General features: G+C 40.3%; 1 protein-coding gene across 2 annotated transcripts; it reads left to right on the top strand.

Moving 5' to 3' along the window:
* The first annotated feature begins 227 nt into the window (after nucleotides 1-227).
* On the top strand, nucleotides 228-19,718 carry STIL (STIL centriolar assembly protein). 2 transcript variants are annotated; one of them, XM_069023351.1, is made up of 16 exons: nucleotides 228-387; nucleotides 1,454-1,560; nucleotides 1,889-2,004; nucleotides 2,114-2,301; nucleotides 3,277-3,524; nucleotides 4,363-4,446; nucleotides 4,561-4,647; nucleotides 6,295-6,442; nucleotides 7,561-7,670; nucleotides 8,462-8,564; nucleotides 9,375-10,424; nucleotides 11,710-11,875; nucleotides 12,619-12,844; nucleotides 14,719-14,911; nucleotides 15,514-15,767; nucleotides 17,586-19,718. In XM_069023351.1, the coding sequence occupies exons 2-16, from the start codon at nucleotides 1,469-1,471 to the stop codon at nucleotides 18,397-18,399; spliced, it is 3,879 nt and encodes a 1,292-aa protein (XP_068879452.1). In that variant the 5' UTR covers nucleotides 228-387; nucleotides 1,454-1,468; the 3' UTR covers nucleotides 18,400-19,718. The 2 variants fall into 2 exon arrangements, with proteins under 2 accessions (XP_068879452.1, XP_068879451.1); XM_069023350.1 differs by having other exon boundaries at nucleotides 8,462-8,576; nucleotides 17,586-19,717.
* Nucleotides 19,719-20,052: the final 334 nt, after the last annotated feature.

The following is a 20,052-nucleotide window of genomic DNA, read 5'->3' as shown; positions in this document are numbered from 1 at the left end:
GCGCTCCCCGCCCGCTGGCATTTTTAAACCCCCTGCGCGCGCGCTGGCGGTTGGTTTCCCCGAGCCGCGCTCTGATTGGCCGAGCGGGCCGTACCCCGCCGCGCGTCGATTGGGCCGCGGCGGGCGGAGGGGGCGGGTTCTGCGCTCTGATTGGCCGGCGCCGAGCGAGGGCCGGCCGGGGCCGCAGAAGGCGCCGGGGCGGGCGGGACGCGGCGGGAGCGGCGGAGCGGGGCTTTGAGCCTGTGGTGCCATCGGGGCCGCGCCGCTCTCCTCTCACGGCCGCTGCCCGGCTGAGCCGGGGGCTGCCCCGCGCCCGGGAGAGGGAGAAGAGGAGAGTGCAGAGCTGCGGCCCTGCCCGGACCCCGTTTGGCCCGGCCCAGATCTGAGGTACCCACTCGGCGCCGGGAGGGCCCGCATCGCCCCCAGCCCCGCCGGGCACGCTGCGCCCGGTGCCCCTCTGCGAGTGCGGCTCTGGGTGTAAAGAGCTAGAGAGGCGGGGGGTAGTGGGTTTCTGCTTCGTGCTTGTCAAATGGAAGCAGTGGGGCTTTAAAAAAATTTCCTGTTTTATAGGCTTAAGTTTGAGGATTATTTGGGCATTTGGCTATTAATGGGAATTAATTAACTGCCGCTGGAAACACGAGAGGGGCCTGAGTTCCTTAGAGGGCTGCCTTAAAAATAAAGGTCTTTCCTGGCAAGTGGAATTGCAGAGGAAACACCTTTGCTTGGCAAAGTTTCATGCTTGAGATAACTACAAAGAGACTTCTTGCTTATTTGTTAAAAGGTATTGAGGTGTTTGCCAAATAATATGGGCTGTTAATTGTTTTGCATGTTACTTTGTTTAGGCACCTCAAAAAAATCTAATCCTGCTCGTGTAAATAAGTTAATGTGATTACATGCTGATATCTGTAGGGCTCTTTGAAGTCTGTCTGCAAGTTTTGCACTGTATTATTTGAGTTAAGCCAGAGTTTTATTTCAGAAGTCTTCAAAGTTTAAGTGGTTTGAATGCTCACTTGAAATCCCAAGACTGAAACAGGGCTTTGGGAAGCTGATCTAGTGTTAAATTTGCTAAATCAGTTTTTGTGTGCCATGGGAGTTTCTAATTAGTGATAACTCTTTTTTTTCCCTAAACTATATCCAGAGCAGCTTTTCCTTAAGCTTTGTCTGCAGACTTGTATTTTGGCCTACACATCTTCCAAGGTTCCACAAAGAAACTGTCAAGTGGACAATAAAAGTTTTGTGTTGTTTTGTTTGTGTGACTTCGTAACTCTGACAACTTCATAGGACAAAGTTTCTGCTTTGTTGGCCTGGACTTGAAACAAAGAAAGTACCAACAGTTTATGTATCCTGAGCTTGGTTTTCTTACTGTGTCGTGCTTTTGTTCCTTCTTTTAAACACTGTAAGATAACTATGTACCCTAATCCATTTTTTTTTTTTATCTCTGTGATCTTCCCAGATTTTTCCCAAAAGGATGGTCCCTTTCAGTTTCCCTCTGTCCAAGTGTGCACTTTGGGACCCAGTCCCCATGGGTGATGTCATTGGCGCACACATCACCTATTACAGGTATCAGTAACTTTTTCGGGGAAGCTAAAGGTTAAAATAAATTATGGACTATGTGATGCAAAGCCTCATTTTATCCTTTAAATCTGCTGCATGACAAGGCCCAAAGGAAGAGGAAGCAGTGTGTTTGCTATAAGCATATAGGGATTTTCATTGGAAAGATTTGAGTTTCCTTTGCTTTGTGTAACACAGTCCAGTGGCTTGACGATGCATCAGTCTAAAGTAACTTAAAATTTCTTTCCATTTTCTTCCCATATGGATAAGTGATACTTTTTAAAAACAAGCATTAAAAAGATTTTATGACTTAAACTTGCTTTTTGTCTCTTTTTAGAAACCCCAAACTATCTGTGGTGGAGAAAACCTTGCGGCTTGCCTATCGCCATGCTAAGCAGAATGAAAAGAAATCATTTTCCTGTTTTTTGCTTGGAACCTTGGCAGTAGATGAAGGTAATTCTAAACATGAGGTAGACAGGCAATATTGTTTGGTTGGTTAAGCTGTCATTAAGGAGCCTGAGTTGTTGCCCTTGGACTCTAACTTTATTTATTTATTTTGAAGATGGGGAAGGCATAACGCTAACAATAGACCGCTTTGATCCTGGCCGAGAGGTTGCTGGTGGATCGGGCAAAATTCCAACTGCATCCCTTCCTGGAGACTTTTTGATTCCATGTACAGTTAATGCCTGGGGACCTTGTTCAGATAATATTATAGTGCACAGTGCTGAAGATATCAGCTTGGCTTTCAAGGTAGGCAGCTCTTAGGAACTTTTGGGTCTCTTAAACAGGGAACTGTCTGCTAGGCAGGATGCTGGACTATGTACAGGGCTTGATTTCCAACACAGCAAGGTTATGGCTGAAGCAAGACCATGTAATTGTGTGAAATGAGCTGCTTGAGTGTCATTGCAACGTGTATTGGAAACTGTTGAAATCAGTTAGACCTCACAGGTGTTTAAGGATCTCACAGTCTTTAATCTTGGATTAAAATCTTGCTGATTGGCCAAAGTTTTTCAGCTGGTCTAACCAGCAAAACAAAAGTGATAGCAGCAGAGTTACTTTTAAGAAGAGAAAACAGCTTTTTTTTCTTTTTTTCCTCAAAACTGTCATTCATGAGTTGCAGTATTTGGGCAGTTGTTACTGAAGTGTTGCTAGGCAAGTGACTCACCCAAAATGTGTAAAGCTCTGTGTAGCTTAGCAGCCATAGCTGAAATGTGTGCCTGTTGGTTCTGTGCTGTAGACAAGTAATCTAGTAAATACACTTTCTATTCATGTAAACTTTTCCCTGTAGGTGTTGTAGTGTGTAGTGTTTTATAATACAAATTAACCTTGCTTCACATATGAGCTTTCTCATGATGATACATCCAGATGTTAAATTACAAATTTCTTGAATGCAAGAAAGAAAACTTTGACAAATCAGTTTGAGCCTTTTAGTTGTCTGTTATTGTATTAATTTTTATATCATTTAAGTAACCTCAGGTTTTCTAATATATCATAAAACAGTGCTAAGGTGTGCATAGCTAATTTTCAAGTGTATTCTGCATCATTCATTATATTCAGTAGAGCAGTGAGCTTTGGAGACCTGGGTTAATGGCTTTTTGTATAGTACCTATTGCAATAGTAGCTGTGATGAATAATTTGAGTTCCTAGTGTAATACATCTTGAATCATGGTAATCATGTGAAAATAATTTAGTGTATTTAACTTTTTTTTTTTTTTTTTCTTCTAGGGTCTGCAGCAGAGTCTGTGCAGTAAAGAATCTCTGGATCTTTCTAAACTGCTCACTGTTAGAGCTCACATTGTTTTCACAGAAAACCTGGATAATCTGCATTTTAATTTTCGCTGGGCTTCTCTTACTGTGGCAAATGTTTTGAAATACACTCCTGTGAAGTCTGTCCCAATTATTCCAACAGCTCTAGCAAGAAATTTGAACAGTCCTATGAATATTGCACAAGTTCAAGGAACTTACAAATGTGGGTGAGTAACGGGTGATGCTAAAACTGTCAAAGTTGCCTGTCAGTTTGTTGCCTTTCCTAAAGGAGGTAGGTAGGAGAGATCTTAACTTTACTTTGCTTTTTAGTAAAATAACTGGCATAAAAATAACATGTTTTCGGGCCTTGGAACTACATTAGAAGTTATGAACAAGAAACAGGAAATGGGGTGGAGCAAAAGCATTAACTGGTTCAGTAGGAGTTCTTGCTTTTGGCTTCAGTGAAAGGATCTTCCTGCTGGGGCAGGGGAGCACACCTCTAGTCAACATAATAAATATAAACAGCTTCCAGCTTTTTAAGCAACATCAGTGCTTGCCCTACAATGAAAATCAGATGAATGCAAACCAAAGCTTTTTTTTGTTAATTGTGCTTCTGAGATGATATTGGGGAGTCATCATTCTGACTGGTAACTAATTTAGTAGGATGAACTAAGGATAGATCAGGGAAATAATCTGAAGCAACTGAATGTCATTTTATTTGGAGAGGGACTTTACGAATGCCTCTCTAAAGGTTACTCTTCAAGTTTAACATGACTTGTATTTCTGGATTTGTTATGAATACTGCTTCTAGTATTCACTAAAATACTACAAATAGTACTAAATAAATTTTGTCTTGATGACTCTTTGATACACAGGGAATTGATGAAAAGCTGGGGAGTTGCTGTAAGTGTGTGGAGTAAGAGTAGTTTTGATTTTTAATTTTTTTTTCTCAAACTTCTTTTCTTACCATATTTTTTAAACTTGTACTTATCTCTTCAGGATTTTTTTTCCCTGAAAAACTGCCTTCCAAAATACTAAAAAAACCCAACTTTTGCTTTCTTTCAGCTACCTTACTATGGACCAAACACGGAAATTGCTTTTGCTTCTTGAGTCTGATCCCAAGGCTTATGCTCTGCCATTAGTTGGAGTGTAAGTGTTTGTCCAGATTAATACACACATTGATTTGAGATGTATCTGAGGGATTACATAGCAAAAACTTGGCAACAGAGCTGTCTCTAATTAGATTTTTTTTCTTATTTCTAGTTGGCTGAGTGGAGTTACTCATATCTGTAGTCCTCAAGTCTGGGCCTGTTGCTTGCGATATTTGTTCAGTTCTTCAATTCAAGAAAGGCAAGTCACTTTTATGGGTAAAACATAGAAGCTATTGGCTGCCTAAAAAAGTATTCCACAGAAATGCATGACAGCATGGGCTCTGCTCAAAGATATTTGAGGGAATTCTGTGATTTATAGGTTGTGTAGAGGTAAGGCTGTCTGGCTTAAATGTTCTTTTTGGTTTTGGCTTCCGCACAAAAATTTTCTGTGACCAAAGTGTTGTAAAGCTGAGCTGATATCTCAAAGTCAGAAGAGGGTAAACATTAATATCATTAAGGTCACTGCATTTTAGTTTAAATAAGAAGCCACAAGCAGGAAACAGTAGTTTAAACAGTGGTGGGGGTTTGGTTTTGAACTTTTCTAGGGGTATTTTCTTTGAGATAAGTTTTCTTCCTGGTTGTGGGTGACCAACATATTGAAGCATATTGATTTGCAGCCTCTGCTGTCCTGTTATGACTTCCTGTTAAATGTTCAGTTTTTGTAAGTGTGTTTGCATTCTGGGGTATTTTTTCATTGTGATGTTAGTGAATAATCATTCCTCATTTTCTACATCTTTTCATTTGTAATATTTGCCAAGTTTTATCTGTATGGAAGCTGGGAGAGAGTTCAGGTATTTCTAGTTTGAAACTGCACCTCAGGTCAATGAGACTTTGAAATATGCTGTATGCATAAGCACTTCTGATTGACCACACTTGTTTTTAAATTATGAAATACAACCACATTTGGTGAACAGATGTGTCTGCAATTACAAAAATAGACTTCTTTTCCTTAACAACTGAAATATGTCCAAACACAGATAAGAGACCAATTAGATTATTAGATAGGCAAGTTAGATGCTTGACTCTCATTAACTTTCACTGATTCCATCATGGATTAGGCAGATTTGATGAACCATGCAAACAGCATTAACCTCTGCAGGCTAACTGCCTAATCTGTGCATCATACATTTTTAACTCTTTAAGCTGTAAGTATAATTTTGAAGTTGTATGAATGTGTTTTTCAAGCATCCTGTTTCTACTGCTTTTTCTATCACATATATTATTTAATGAAAAAGCAAACAAATAAAAAAATCCCACAAACAAGCATGTTACTAGGGCTATAAAAAGAAAAACTGTTCTGAAAGTAGTTCTACCTTTTCCTGGAAACACACGTTATTGTCATTATCCTTGAACTTGTTCTAAGTGCTGACTGTTGTTACTCACTATTCTCAACTTGTAGAAAAAGAACTTCAATATAATTTTCCTTTAAAAAAAATCTGCTTGCTAGTGAATGTTTTTTTGAATGTTTAGGGATAACTGAGTCACTAAGTGTCTTTATAATGCATCTTCAATTAAAAGCTAAAATGAAAATAAAACACAGTATCATTCTTACAGAAGTTTTCTTCTGTGTTGTGCTTAAAGTCTTCCAGGAATTCATTTAAAGTGCTAAGTGATTGTAAAGGTTTGAAATACAAAGGAGATGAATTATTCCCATTTCTCTACTTTTCTTTGGTTCTTGCATGTGGCTACGGTCATAAATCCATCTGCACTATCTATAGCTCAGCACCACTCAAAACGTGATCCACCAGTTTGCTAAACTGTGTGAAAATTTGCTCACTGTATTGAGAATTTAAGGGCCCTCCTTCCTGTTTAAGTTATTTAAAGATGTGGTTTTCTTCTGTTTCAGGGTTTTTTCAGAATCTGGAAGTTTTCTTATTGTGCTTTATTCATTGACACACAAGGAACCAGAGTTTTATGAGTGTGTTCCATGCAGTGGGCAGACTGAGCTGGGGTTTCAGATCCTAACTTGCCATGAAACAGTTCACCTCTTCAAAGTAAGTGTCTTGCTTTCCTACTGCATTGTGGTAAAATTTGCCTTAGTCATTATGATGTGACCCAAATGGATCTGCAGTGTTTGAAAATGATGTAGCTCTATAAAGCTGCTTTTTCCTGGTGATTATTGTAAATTCAGTTTGTCCCTCAAATTGAGAAATTGCTTCCAAAGTCAGCACTGCTCACTTTTCTAATAGCATTAAGGATCTGTCTTTTAAATGTACTGTGCTGTGTTGTACTTGGTTAGTGTTCCTTCCTGCTAGTGACCTTCTGGCCTTCTGAGCAGAGACTCAGACTTCCTGTAGCATTTGTTACTCTGCTGTGCTCTGTGCCCCTTGGCCACATCTGACAGCTGCTCTGGGTGATGCTTGCTGGAGAGCAAAGCTGAGTGTCGTGCTTTGCCTGAAGTTGAATGCGAAAAGGAATTCAGTGGTTGCTAATTTCATCAGATTTCATCTTTGTGCAAAGTAACTCTTTGAAAGAATTTGACACCATGTCTGGGAGATGGCTAATAAGGTTTGAGGAGGTTCTAGGAAATCTCAGTTCCTAGATGTGTCTTTCTAGGCTTGTGCAGAACCTGAAGCTGAGTTGTTAATTTGCTCAATAAATGCTGCTATGCCCTGTCAGACAAGCAGTGAGTGTAACATGTGTCCTGTGCTGTCTACACAGTTCTCTTCCCAATGGAATTTCCTTGTTTTCAGGGCTGCCTTCTACCTTCAGCCTAGGGACAGCTTAGCTTTCTGAAGATGACAGATCTCTCCACAGAAGCTCACTTCCGTTATCTCCAGGAGTTGCCCAGCTGTGGTGTGTGAAACAGTACAGGAACGTTTGTTGTTTCCTGTAGTGGTGACAGCCCTGGAGGAGTATCTGAGCAGTTACAGTGAGGAAGCATCTGCTCATGGCTATAATTAGCCCAACTACTTTACAGAGTAGCAGGGAAACAGTGTTGAACAGAAAGGGAAGTTGCCTGCCTCCTTGCAGTGGTGAAAAATTTGAAAGTAGGGGACAGGCAGCAAATAATCACATAAATGTCCTTAAAGCTGTTTCTTTGGAAGTAGTGCCTCAGTGATTGAAAGTTTGAAGGTTTCTTGCTTCACAAATATGGAACACTTCATTCCAGAATGTTGAACCATCAGACAAGAATCCTATCCAGTTTGAGTTGAGTGCAGAAAACCAAAATGCAGAAACTGAGTTCTTCAGCAGAATTTGCAAGAAACTACCAATCAAAAGGTAAATCTTTCAGATGCCATTTATATGCAAAAATGAAGTATTTATTGGATGAAGTTTTTGATCTGTTCTGTGCTATGTGTCAGTTTAGCTGTACATACATTTTCTTGCATTAAAATCTGTGTATGTGCTTTTTATTATTCCTAGAGTTAATAGTTTTCAAGTAAGATAACTGTATTCCAAGAAAAACTACTTGGTACTGGTGGTTGTAATTTATACAATGGATGTTTCTAAAAAGGCTTCCTCACTGATGAGGCTTAGTTCACTGTATTAAGCTTTAAGTGAGATCTGTCCTTTGAAGCAAATCTCTAATTGAAATCTACTTGAGTTGGTAATTCCTTTTTTCTTCCCACTTTTTGGAGCTCCAAGACTTGGATAGGTTGAACCTCTAGTGATTTTTAAGAACCTCAGTCAAATCCATCAAATTTTTATCTAGAAGATGGCCTTTATTTTCCTTCAAAGAATGTTACAATCTTCACTGTAGCACCTCCTATCTTTTAAATATAAATCAGTGCTTTGCTGTTAGAATGTCACTTTAAAGGTATGTTTGTGTGAGGCTGTGAGGAGAGAGGGTTTGTATCTCCTTGCCCAAAAGCAGTATTTGTATTTTCATCGTTTGATCTTAGAACTGTGTGCTGGGTGAACTCCTCAGCTACCCAGGGAGAAGATGGGTAGCAACTGCTTCTTGAAAAAATGATGCATTGTAGATGGCACATTGAAAAACATGAAGTTTCATGTTAGTGCTGCCAAATCTGACAAGCAAACATTTTTACTTTGATTTATTTTGGTTTTAGTCCTCCCCAAGGCTCTTCTCCCAGCAAGTTGTCAGCAAGTGATCACGACTCTGGTGTGGAAGATGAGGATTTATCTCCCAGACCAATTCCAAGTCCTCACCCAGTGAGTCAACAGGTATCTAAACAAGTAGTTGTTCTGGGTATCTCAAATGTGACAGAGCAGCAAAACTCATTGTAAGGGAACTGGACAGTGTAAAACTTCTCTCTCAAAGTGCTAGCAGGGGAAAACAGTGAAGAAATGAACCAAAAGTCCCAACTCCTGCTCTAGTTAACCTGCCATTTTTCCAGGATTCTAGATACTTTAATTCCTGTACCATGCTATGGTTTGGGAACAGAGAGAGTAGTTTCTACTTTAGGAATCTCACCATTGTTGAATGGAAGAGCTAGGGTGTCTGAGACAGAGACAGCAAGCTCTTGTGGTTTTTTATTGCATTTACTCAAAAGATCTGATGCTCTGTCCTTTCTTTGCTGAAGTGTGTACAAATACAATAAATACCAGCCCTTGTACAGCATAGGTGTAGAAGGATGTGATAGTTGTGTATAAAATATGTTCTGTTGCTGCTATCTCCTGGGTCTAAGAATAGTGAGAGGGAACTTACAGTCTATTTCTAGAAGGGGAATATCCATATTCTGAAATGTGCTCCTGAATTACATGGAGCATTCATTTGGCAGACGTGGCTGTTGCGCTGCATGAAAGCAGTTTTGTCCTTTAAGAATGATCCTAGAGATCTTGCTGCTTTTTCTGTTCCTGGATTCTCCAATCTTTTAGGAATGTGTTTAACATGTAGTTGGTTTGGGGCTGATAATCATCATATATTGATTTTAAATGAAAATGTTTTCTTTGAGGAAATCCTGCATTCAAAGAGCAGACAATGTTTTAAATTATCATACATGTGTGTAATTGTTCCTTCAGGTTACCAGAGTTTTTCCTTCAGTGCCAGAGCTGTCACTTATTTTGGATGGGAGTTTCATAGAATCAGGACAACCATCTAAGCCTGTGGGGACTTCAAATGCTAAAAGTCTACCCACAGGGCCAAATCAACCTATTAGAAAGAAGTGGTGCATGAGATCTACAAGTCACCCCAGCCAGCACTCTGAAGACAAGCAGAACTTTCCTGCTAATATGGGAGATCCCTCTTTGAGACGATTACCAAATCCTATAAGCCAGAAAATTCCAGCTTCAATGCCTTGTAGAGGAAATCAAGCTCCACTGCAGCAGCAGGTGCAGTGTAAGAAGGCTTGCCCTCAATCAAGAAAAAGTTCAGGATCATCTTCTTCAACCCCTTGTAGTGGGCCTTCCCCAGATACATCTGTGCACCACCCCAGAAAGCCATTGGAAAAACTTGTGTTAAATCCTGAAAGTGTCACACCACAGGGAGAGCCTCCAGTTAGGAGAACATCAATATCTGGTTCCAAGCAGCTTCCTGCTGTCACACAGCCAGCCCTCCACAACTCTGCTTTATCACCACAGAGCTGCAGGCAACCACCAGACCTGCAGGTGCCAATTCAAGTGCCACCTTGTTGTCCAGCATGCAGCTGTCAGTGTCCTGCTTCTCTCCAGTATAATCCCATAAACTCATGGCAAGGAACTGGTAAAATGAGCCCCAAATATGGAGTGGAAATCCAATCGGAGATGGCTCAGCAAAATCCTTGTGCAGTTTTCCATCAAAATATCATTTGCCCAAATGTTTGCTGCAACCCAGGATATGCCACAAGCAGCCCTATAAACATGAAATATCCTGGGAAAACAGGGAGCTGTTCTCTTGACAAAGGCTTATCACCTGGAATAAGGATCCCATCAAGTGCAAGCTCCTCGAGTCCACAGTGCTGTGCAGCCCACTCCCCGTGCCTGCACACGCCTGCTCCTGCAGCAGGATCAGATAATGGAATGATGGGATTATCTCCAGATGCATACAGGCTTCTTACCGAGCAAGACAGACAACTCAAATTACTTCAAGCTCAGGTTTGTGGAAATGTCAGCTTTCTCCTCTCCCCTCTTAGTGATTATGTTTTGATAGTTCCTCTGCCAAAGGGATTAAATTAACTGTTGTCTATCCATGTTGGAACAAGGGAGCCTGTCGTACCAGCTGCAGTCTGGGCATGGAGAGGGGACTCAATTAGCTCTACCAACTGGTGTCCCTTAAATAAAAATTACTTGACTCACATCTAATTAGATTTTGCATGTATTTTTATGGTATTTCCATAACATGAAGGTTTACTTTTAGTTGACTGTTTGTAGTGCAAACTGATACATTTTATATATAAATGCTTTTCTATATACACTCTTGTCTGTGTAAAAAAAAATTACTGCATAGGCTATAGGCTTTGGAATTATTGTAAACATACAGATGAAGCACAGAATGTTGTCATATGTTGCTTTATCCACCTTCAAGCCTGCAGCTCCCTGAGCTGTTGCTTTGAAAACTTCAGTTGTCTGCATCAATTCCTGATTCATCAGGTCTTTGTTGCTGTGCTAGAAAACTGGACTTTGGGAGTCTTGCTGAGTTCTGTTGCCTTACGAGGTTAAGTTTCTTCAAAATACCAACCCTTTGATTCACCTGCTGGCCCCATATTTTGCAGAGTATGATTTAGGGCTGAAGAGCCCGAGTCTAAATTTTGCTGCTGGTGATGAACAAGACAAACAGGGAAGTTTGCAGTACTAAAACTAGAAAATTACAGCTGGAATATGTTTTTGGTATAGTTCCTGCATGTAAAATCAAGCTCCCAAAGCATGGCTTGTGCGTGAGGGAAACCCCTCCTTACTGCAGCTTTCACTGTTACTATATTTCTCCCTGGAGCTGCAAACTAATTGGTGAACAGGGTGGATGAAAATCCTAGAGAGAAGATTGCCTGGCAACCTTAATTTTATCATTTAATTGCTTAGCTTTGTAATTAATACAAAGTTGGTGTAGGGACAGTTGGCATGTAAGTCAGTTAATAGGCTTTGTATGTGAATGAAAGGGGAGGAACACTTCCAGCAAGTGTGGTGCAAATAGGCTTTACCCAAGTTGTCTTGGTGCTGCCTCTGCCAACGTGCTTAAAGATCTTCTGTGCTGGCTCTGCCAATATCAAACTTGGTGTTTTGATTTATGCTGTGTGCACTGCTGAGAACTGGAAGGTGTTCAGACAGCTGTGGCAGTGCAGCTTGGATTTGAATCCAGATCTTAGCAGAAGCAAATGAATTCACTTTTGCCTGTTATAGCTTATATTTTGTTGTCCATATCCTAACTTTGTGCTGACTGTTACAGATCCAGCGCTTACTGGAAGCACAGGCTCGCCAGGCAGGTTCCTCGGAGCTGGGAGCCACCAGCCAGGCTGTGCAGCCAGAGAAGCCAGGGGACCTCGTTTCCATGGAAACACAGACCTCACCACAATCACACAAGAGGAAAAGTGTGAGCGTTGCTGTGAGCACAGGTAACGCTTCATTCTTTTAAAACAGACTGGCTGGCACCACTTTTTCTGAACATTTCTGTGGTTTGTTTGGACATGGAGGAAATGTTTTGCAGAAATGCTGAAGCTGGGCAAACATGCACCTAGATCCAAAAGACATCTAAGTTTGCAAGTTGCAAGTTTAGGCTGAAGTTACTTTTCTCTTTGATTGCCATCACTGAAAGAATTATTTTTCTGATAGCTTTAGAAAGGTGTTCTATTTAAAATCGTGTCTTATTGAAGTGTAACTACACATCTTTTTTGATTTAATATACTGTTCTGAAAAGTAATAGCTTCTATGCCAAATAGTGTTCCAATAAATATATTATTGATGGTGTTTGTAAATCATGCATGAAGAGGAGATTGTATTTGCTTTAAGTTAGGCAAGTTATGCAGCTGTATCTGTACAGCTGCATATTAACATATTGGTTCCTGTTAAATCCATGGAAGTGTTGTGGTTAGTCTGGAGGAAACTTTGAAACAGGCTCAAGGTCAATGCATTAAAATGATTTAATACAACCTTTCTTTTCATCAAGTATGCTTTGGAAGAAACTGGGACCTGAATGATGTTTTGGCAACTTCTAGCTGATTTAAACAGTAAATCACTTTTCAAATGGTGAAAGAAACATGAACGGGAGGAAATTATTCCTCTAGCTATACAAAGCCAAAGGGTCTCAGAAAAAAGTAATGACCTTTCCTAAATAGTTAAATCTCTAATTTTGTCCTAGGTGCTAGTTTATTTTGGAATACAGCCCCAGAAAAACAAGGCAACTCCATACCACAAGGGAAAAAAGAAGATGGAGAGATTTCCAAGGAGGACATAAGCATTTCAATTAATGCTGAACAAGATGCAAGTAATACAAGTATTGCTTCTTCCTTAAGGGTGGTTGACATGCCCAGCTTTGTAGAGAGTATTCACCTTGTGGAAGAAGGAACTAATCAGAACACTCCCCAGTAAGTAAACAGAAATACACTGTGCTCACATAATGGGCTGAACTGCCTTACATAAGTTACTACTTCTGTAATATTTTTTTCTTCAGGAGTTATAAATAGTCTGACTTCAGTTGTTGTGTTCTCTCCCTTCTTGATTTTTTAAATTATGCTTTGAATTGTACAGCTCACCAAAACACAGTTGCCCTTAGAGTCTGCATTTATCAGTGATGCAGATGTAGCTCCCCTGCCTATCAGCAGCAGCTGATGGCAAAAGCCTTTGACTTGCAAAAGCATGCACTGTGCTGGCAGCATTCCTTTTCTTACCTTGAATCCTGACTGGAAAAGGAGATGCTGCTATAGTCAGTTGTTTTCCTAGAGTGGCTTTTCCTTGTCAGCATTCAGAACCCTTCCAGTTCTGAGGGGCTTGGGATGAGGAGTTTGATTATCTGGCTGTTCTCTGAGTTTCTCTTTATTTTATGCCTAATTACTTTGTGTGTGGTGCATGCAAGTACTGACTTCACTACTGTTAATTTAATTATTTTTAAGCTCAGATTCTTTGTAGTGCAGTGAGTAATTTCAGACTAATTTGGGAAGTGATTTAAAAAATATTTTTAATTTTTTATATGGATGCTATTTCTACATAGGAATAGCTCAACAATTTAGCACTTCAGTGATCTAATACTGTCTAAGTAGAAAAAGCCAAAGGAGAGGGAATACCCTTCCACTTAAATTAGGTTTCTAAAATATTCATATTGAGAAAGATGATGGTAATTAAGCTATAACTTAACTATTCATAGTCCTTGATTAAAGTACTATCTGCAAACATATACTGCTACCACAAATATTATGGATTCAGATCAATCTTATGAACGTTGTATTTTAGGACAATGCCATCTTAAGATTCTCTTCAACTTGGATTCATAAACCTGTAAAGTAGCTGTAAAGTATCTTATAGTAAGAATGTAGAGCATCACACAGATTTCTTTGAGGAGGAGGAGGGGAACTTTTTTGGGAATGATGAATAATTGCTAGTGTAACAGTAGCTGATAACCTACACTGACTATCTGGTATGTCACGTGGTTTAAATCTTATCGCTTTCAACACAGGCAATTGATCAGTTGAGTTCTGAAATTCCCTTATCTTACACTTGTCTCCTCAGGAGGAACAGGAAGGGGGAGGAGGGTCGCTTAAGGATCTTCTTGGGATGATAGTAGTATTGATATGTCTGGTCTCCAGAGGCTTATGCCATGCACACACCAACTGGGGGGGGTGCAGAGCATTGTGTTGTAACTCGTTCAGAGTATTTACCCTTTTTACCCTTTATAGCTCTTCTTTCACATCTCTCACTGAAAAGTATTGCAACTAGGTGTTTGTTCTCAGTTTGTGATATTCAGTGTGCCTGTGTGTACTTGTAACTTTTAACTGTCTTTGAGAGGTTTTTAAACTGCCACAGGAATCCCATGATAAGTTGTGTAGCTTGGTAAAAGCTGCTTTTTGAATGTCATGTGTCAGAGCATACGGAAGGTATTCATTCCTAAAGGCTTGTAACTTTCCCTTCCTCTGGTTTAAGGTTAAGTCAGTGTGTGTCACTGAGTTTTGACTACTGCAGAGATGCCATTGTCACTTTGAAATCATCTTTTGAAAACCTAGTCAGGCTGTTGTAGTTGCACACTTGGAGGTGTGTTTCCTCAGTCCTCAAATGACTTTTGAAAGAAAGTGACTGCAGAAAGGAGCAAAGCCTCAAGCAGCAAGCAAACTAAAACCCATTAGGATCTGGTTGCAGTACTTGATTATTCTCCTGCTCTGATGTTCATGAAAAAATAAAGTACATGTAGTGGTAATGATGCTTTTGCTGTTTCAAGGAAGTATGCAGCTATCTTAGTGTTCTCTTCCAGAACTGGAAACTTTTCCCAAGCACTTGTTCGTGGTTCATCGTTGGAAGAAAATGTCAGTGTGTCTTTACAGAAAGAGCCATCGGAGGGAGCCAGGAGCCAGGTGGTGGTAACAAGTGAGCAGGGCTCTGAGCCACCCGCCTCGCTGCTGCCTCGGCAGCCCTCAGAGGAGCAGAAGCTTTACCAGGACTTACTGGTAATTCATGCACATTTTATATTCTGCACGGAGTGCAACAGTCAGAACAGCACCCTGCTGAAGTTATGATGTGGTATTGGCATGAATGAAAACTGCGTGTGGTTTTCAGATTCACATTGTGCTCTACAGAAGGCTCCAAGTTTGTGGTTCTTCAATTTTTTTTTTAATGTTTAAGTGGTTATTTTGTAGTTCTCTTTCATGCATACCTGGAGTACTGTCTGTTATCTAATAAATAATAATTCTTTAATTCAAAGATATCTGCTGATAACTTTCCAAATTAGTGGCCTTTAAAATAACACAGCATTTTACATTCAAGTCCCTTAAGGGGCAGATATTTTAATCTTGAAGAGTATCAGTATGTGATGTGTTTAAATTCAGAAGAGACTCTTATAGAAAGCTTGAAGTTTGACTACACTGCTGTGAGTTTAAGTGATTGCATCTGAACTGAATCTGAATTTTCATTCTTCAGCAGAATATGCTATTAATCCATCAAGTTGTATTTGAAGTTGTGTAAGAATAAGTCAGGATATTGGTATTTGACAGCTCCTGTATGTCATGATGTTTTTGCCATGTGGTCTTTTCCCTGCTCCCTTTTTCTGTAGGGCCAAGTAAACCACCTCTTGAAGTCCTCAGAAGAGCAAGATCACTTGCCTTTAAAATCAGGATTTGTTAATGGTGATGGTCCTAAGTGTCAGGATATTGATGGTACAGCAGAAGTGGCTTCAGAAACTGACACGGGAGGGCTGGATAAAGAGAGTGTCATTAGTGCCACACTCAAACAGCTGAGGAGTCTTGGAGTGACAGTGGACTCACCTGGCAATATGAAGGAAAATACACACAAAGTGGAGAATGCCAGGTAAAACACTGGTGGTTTCAAATAGTAATGTGTAGATCCAACTGAAAATTAAGATTTGGCTCAATGAGTCAAGAGAAGACTCTTTTCACTGCTGCTGGGATTTGGGTGCAACTTGATCTCCATTTCCTGCAAAATTGAAGCGCTGGCTCATGCAATTGGCATTTCAGATAGGTTTAAGGGCTCTGCTAGCAAAACTCAGATTATTTAAATATAACACAAGTAGTTCTAGCTGTTACAGCATCTGGCGATTCTTAAAGCATTGTGCATGCAGTAGCATGCAGGTCCCTAGAATAACAAGGAAGCTTTTTGGCATTTCTTTTGGTCTGTGTCAAAGTATTCTAGAGAAACTCTGGACTTGGGAGACTGAATGTTAAGCAGCTGTATGTTTTGTCATTGCTTCTTAACCTTTGTCTTGCACTTTACCAGAATATGTGAAATTGTTGTTGTGGCTTTGGTGTCTAATCAAAACTGGTTCTGTCCTAATTGCTTGTTACTGTGGGGGCTGTGCCTTGCACAGAGAAAGTGCTGGGGAGGGAAACTGCCTTGTTGAAACAGAGGAAGGAACAGAGCAGTAACTTCTGAAGGAGGGTTTTTAGGCACAGGAATTTACTTGTGTAGCTGTGTAGGCATAGGCTGACTGCCTGGTACAGCTTCACTTTCATCCTTATTGTCTTCTTGGTCCTAGGATGTAGCTATTATGTAAACAAAAAATCTAACCACCTCCTAATTAATCTTCAGCCATGTGTCAAAAGCTGTTTCCAGTCATACAGTTTATAACCTCTTTTTCTCTCCTTTTTGCTTGTATTTTATTGGGTGTTTTTCTGGAATTTCTGGACTACTTTCCTGGCTGGATAGTCTGTCAGTGTTCTTTTATTGTCAATACCATGCTAATATGTGAGCCCATAAGGCAAAACTGGAACTCTTGGGGTTTTTTTCTTCAAACTTGGGGAGTGGGGTGGAGTTCTTCCTTCTGCCACTTTCAAGACTGATAAACAATTCTGAGAAAAGGTCCACAGCTCAGCAGAGAAGGAAACAACAGTGTAGCTCCATAGCATAATAAGTAGTTGTTGTTCTGAGCCAGTTCATTCTCCCTGGGCAAACTTCAGAATTTGTGCTCAGTGAAATAGGAAGCCTCTTAATATGAGGAGCTTGGGTTTGTGAACTAGTATATGATGTGTGAACTAAATGCAGTGGTTTACAACTGTTACTGGTGTACCAGAGCTTGTTCATTCAAACATTTGATATATATATATATATTTTTACAAGAAATTTCTGTATCAGGCAACAGAACAAATGAACATTTCCTGTTTGAAGATTCTTCAAAAACGAGAACCCTGTAGGCTTCTGGAAACAGATGCTATGTCAGAGTTTCTGTAAAAATCCTGGAATTACCATGCATTGGGAAAGATGTTCTTGGTCTCAGTCATTGGGCTTGTATTTCTAGCTATAAAGTTTGGGTTGGATGGTAGAATTCAGAGTTGTAGGATCAGACACATAATGTCACGTTCACTGGTGAGAGAAGACCAAGAGCTCAAGTCTGCTTTAAAGGCAAAACCAGCTCTGTAGCCTGCTGGAGATGGGTGGCTCTTCATATGAGGGTGCTGTGTGTTGAAGGAGAAGGGAATATCATCCATCCTCTGACAGTGTTTGGATATTGTGGGGGTGAGTAGCTGCTTTTCAGTATGTGCAGATAATATGATCTCAGTCCTGATGGAGCTGTGGTGTTCAGAAGAAAGGAGAAATCAGTACACTGAGCAAAATGGTGAAATTCATGCTTTTCCTGCCATGCTAAGCTAACTTTTTGATGCTTTATTTCAGCATTTTGGCGTGTATAAGTCCAGAAGCAGTGGTGCCTGGATTAAATTCCATGTCACTTGCCAGTGTCAGCATGTGTCCCAATGTTGTTGATCTGAGCATGGAAGCAAATGCTATAGCACTCAAATATCTCAGTGAAAATCAGTTATCCCGACTGTCTCTCAGTCGCTCAGGCCAAAACCCTCCTGCAGATTTCTCCTTCCAAGACATCTTGCAAACAAATATGGACAAGAGCATGGTGGGTCTGAGTTTAATTTCACCCAACAATATGTCCTTTGCAACCAAGAAGTACATGAAGAGATATGGGCTGATACAGGGCAATGACAGCAGTGAAGATGAAGAGGAACTGCAGGCTCAAGATAGCAATTTTGGCACTGGCAAAAGCATGCCAGACAAAAACTGTACCCCTGTGTTGGACAGCTTTAGCCACCAGACTGAATTATCCAAAAGAATGGATGGAAGACCTCCCATTCACCTAAAAAGTCACAGCAGAGAGTTGACTACTAATGCTTCTCCACCAGAATTAAACAGCCCAGGTTTAAGAAATACTACAAATGAAACTTTTCCTCCCAGAACAGATCAAGCAGATGAAAACTCATTTCAGTTCCTAAAGGATTTAAAATCAAAAACCAGATTGTTACCTGGGAGGGTTGAATTCACTGAACAACCTGTCAGGAAAGATGAAGGAGATACTCAGGCCTTCTGTGGAAATCTACATACTCCAACTCTTGAAATGTTTAACCAGTCAAACAGCATAAATTCTGTTGGCACCATTCTTGATGTGAAACAACTCAGGCAATTACCAAAGCTGTTCTGAACATCCCCCGAGATGATTGCAACCACTGCTTCAAATCAGAGGGACCTCTCTGTAAAAGACTACAGGAAACCACAGATTGAGCTGTCTTTGAAGAGGTCACTCTGTTGTAGCAATGTAAAACTTGCAGAACTGAGTTTTCAGCCCAGCTCAGGGACAGCCACCTCAAAGTGCCTGGCTGAGGCAGCATTGACATGTGTGTGCACTTTTGTTTACAGTTAGGTGTGATTTTAAAGCATATTGAAGATGGATCAACCTGAGCCCAAGATGTACTTTTAATATAATTTTAACAGGGTCATTACTTAAGTGTTCTTCTGTTGACTTTTTAAAAACAGACTTTTCCATGTTTGTGCCAACTGTGAGCCACTGATAATGTGTGTGGCAGAGCAGGGGTAAAGGAGCTAAAGCACTAATTTCTAGAAGTTTGTTGAAGTGGTTGGATTACTGTGTGGGCATTGTGTCTGTGGGGAAGGGAAGTATAACTTTGGCTTTACTTTGCATAAAATTATTTTGAATTCAGCCAAAATGGCACATATGTAACTCTCTGTATCATGAAATCTTTGAAGGAAAGGGGGGAAAGCTGGCACTTTTAAAACTTTTGTGATTGTTTTTTTTCACCTCTGTGTTTTCTATTTATTTAAAATTACATACTGCTCATAAAGGTCAAAGGCTCCATTAAAAAAAAAAAAATCTTTACTTGTCTAATGCTGCCTTTATTTAAGATACATGTGGCTTCCCAGTCATTGTTAAAATGGTTAACCTGAATTTCACTGGTTCACCTGCTACTGAACTCCTCAAGGATCTGATACTGGGTGATGGGGTATGCAGAAATAATAGATTTACTTTGTTCTGAATTAACACAGAAATATTCTGTCACCAAGCACTACTGTCTATTAATGAAGCTGCTCTTTTCCATAACTTTGTGATGATAATATTGCACAAGGTGAAGAATTAGGCTGGAAGTGGTGATTCATTCCCATTCCTGGTGGGAGGACAGTGGAATGATGGTGGAGCCATGTGTTTTCTCACTGGCCTTTTAGTACATCAGCATTCTCTACCAGGCATTGGAACAAACTTTGTTTTAGTGATGGCATTGTCTCAACAGCAGTTCAGCCGGTGGTGCTGACCTTGCCTTTCCTGTTCTGAGTGTTAAACTAGAGATTAAAACACCCCCCCCCCTCAAATCCTGGGCCTTTCCCAGTCAAATCCTAAGGACTGCAGTGTTAGTTTGTGGTATGTTTGAGTGGGCACTAATTGCTAATTAATTTTTCACAGAATTAGTCTGTGATAAGCTGTGTGCCATTTTGAAGCCAGTAAAGAGAGAGGAAGGCAGCAGCTGCCTTTAAGCCATGTCAGAATTTCTCTTCTCACGCAGCCTCTTCCATCAACAAGGGTATTTGCTTCCTTTCAGGAAAGGTGCTACTTTGCTGTGCTGAAAAATAAAACCTTTCTCAGTCCCTGAATCTCCCCTGGATCAGGCATAAGCTTATTATCTGCCAGCACATTTTCTGCTGAATCAGTCAAAAAATAGTTAATGTTTTTGAACATTCCAGTGAGATGAATGAGGCAATTCATACCTCTGAGCTATTGTTGCAGGGTTTTGTTCTTTGTTTCCTATTGTAAAATGTCTGGAAACACAGGAAGATGACAGTTGTA

The sequence above is a fragment of the Aphelocoma coerulescens genome, chromosome 8, assembly GCF_041296385.1.
Source record: "Aphelocoma coerulescens isolate FSJ_1873_10779 chromosome 8, UR_Acoe_1.0, whole genome shotgun sequence".
NCBI lineage: Eukaryota > Metazoa > Chordata > Aves > Passeriformes > Corvidae > Aphelocoma > Aphelocoma coerulescens.
This window is presented reverse-complemented; position numbering and strand designations above follow the sequence as displayed.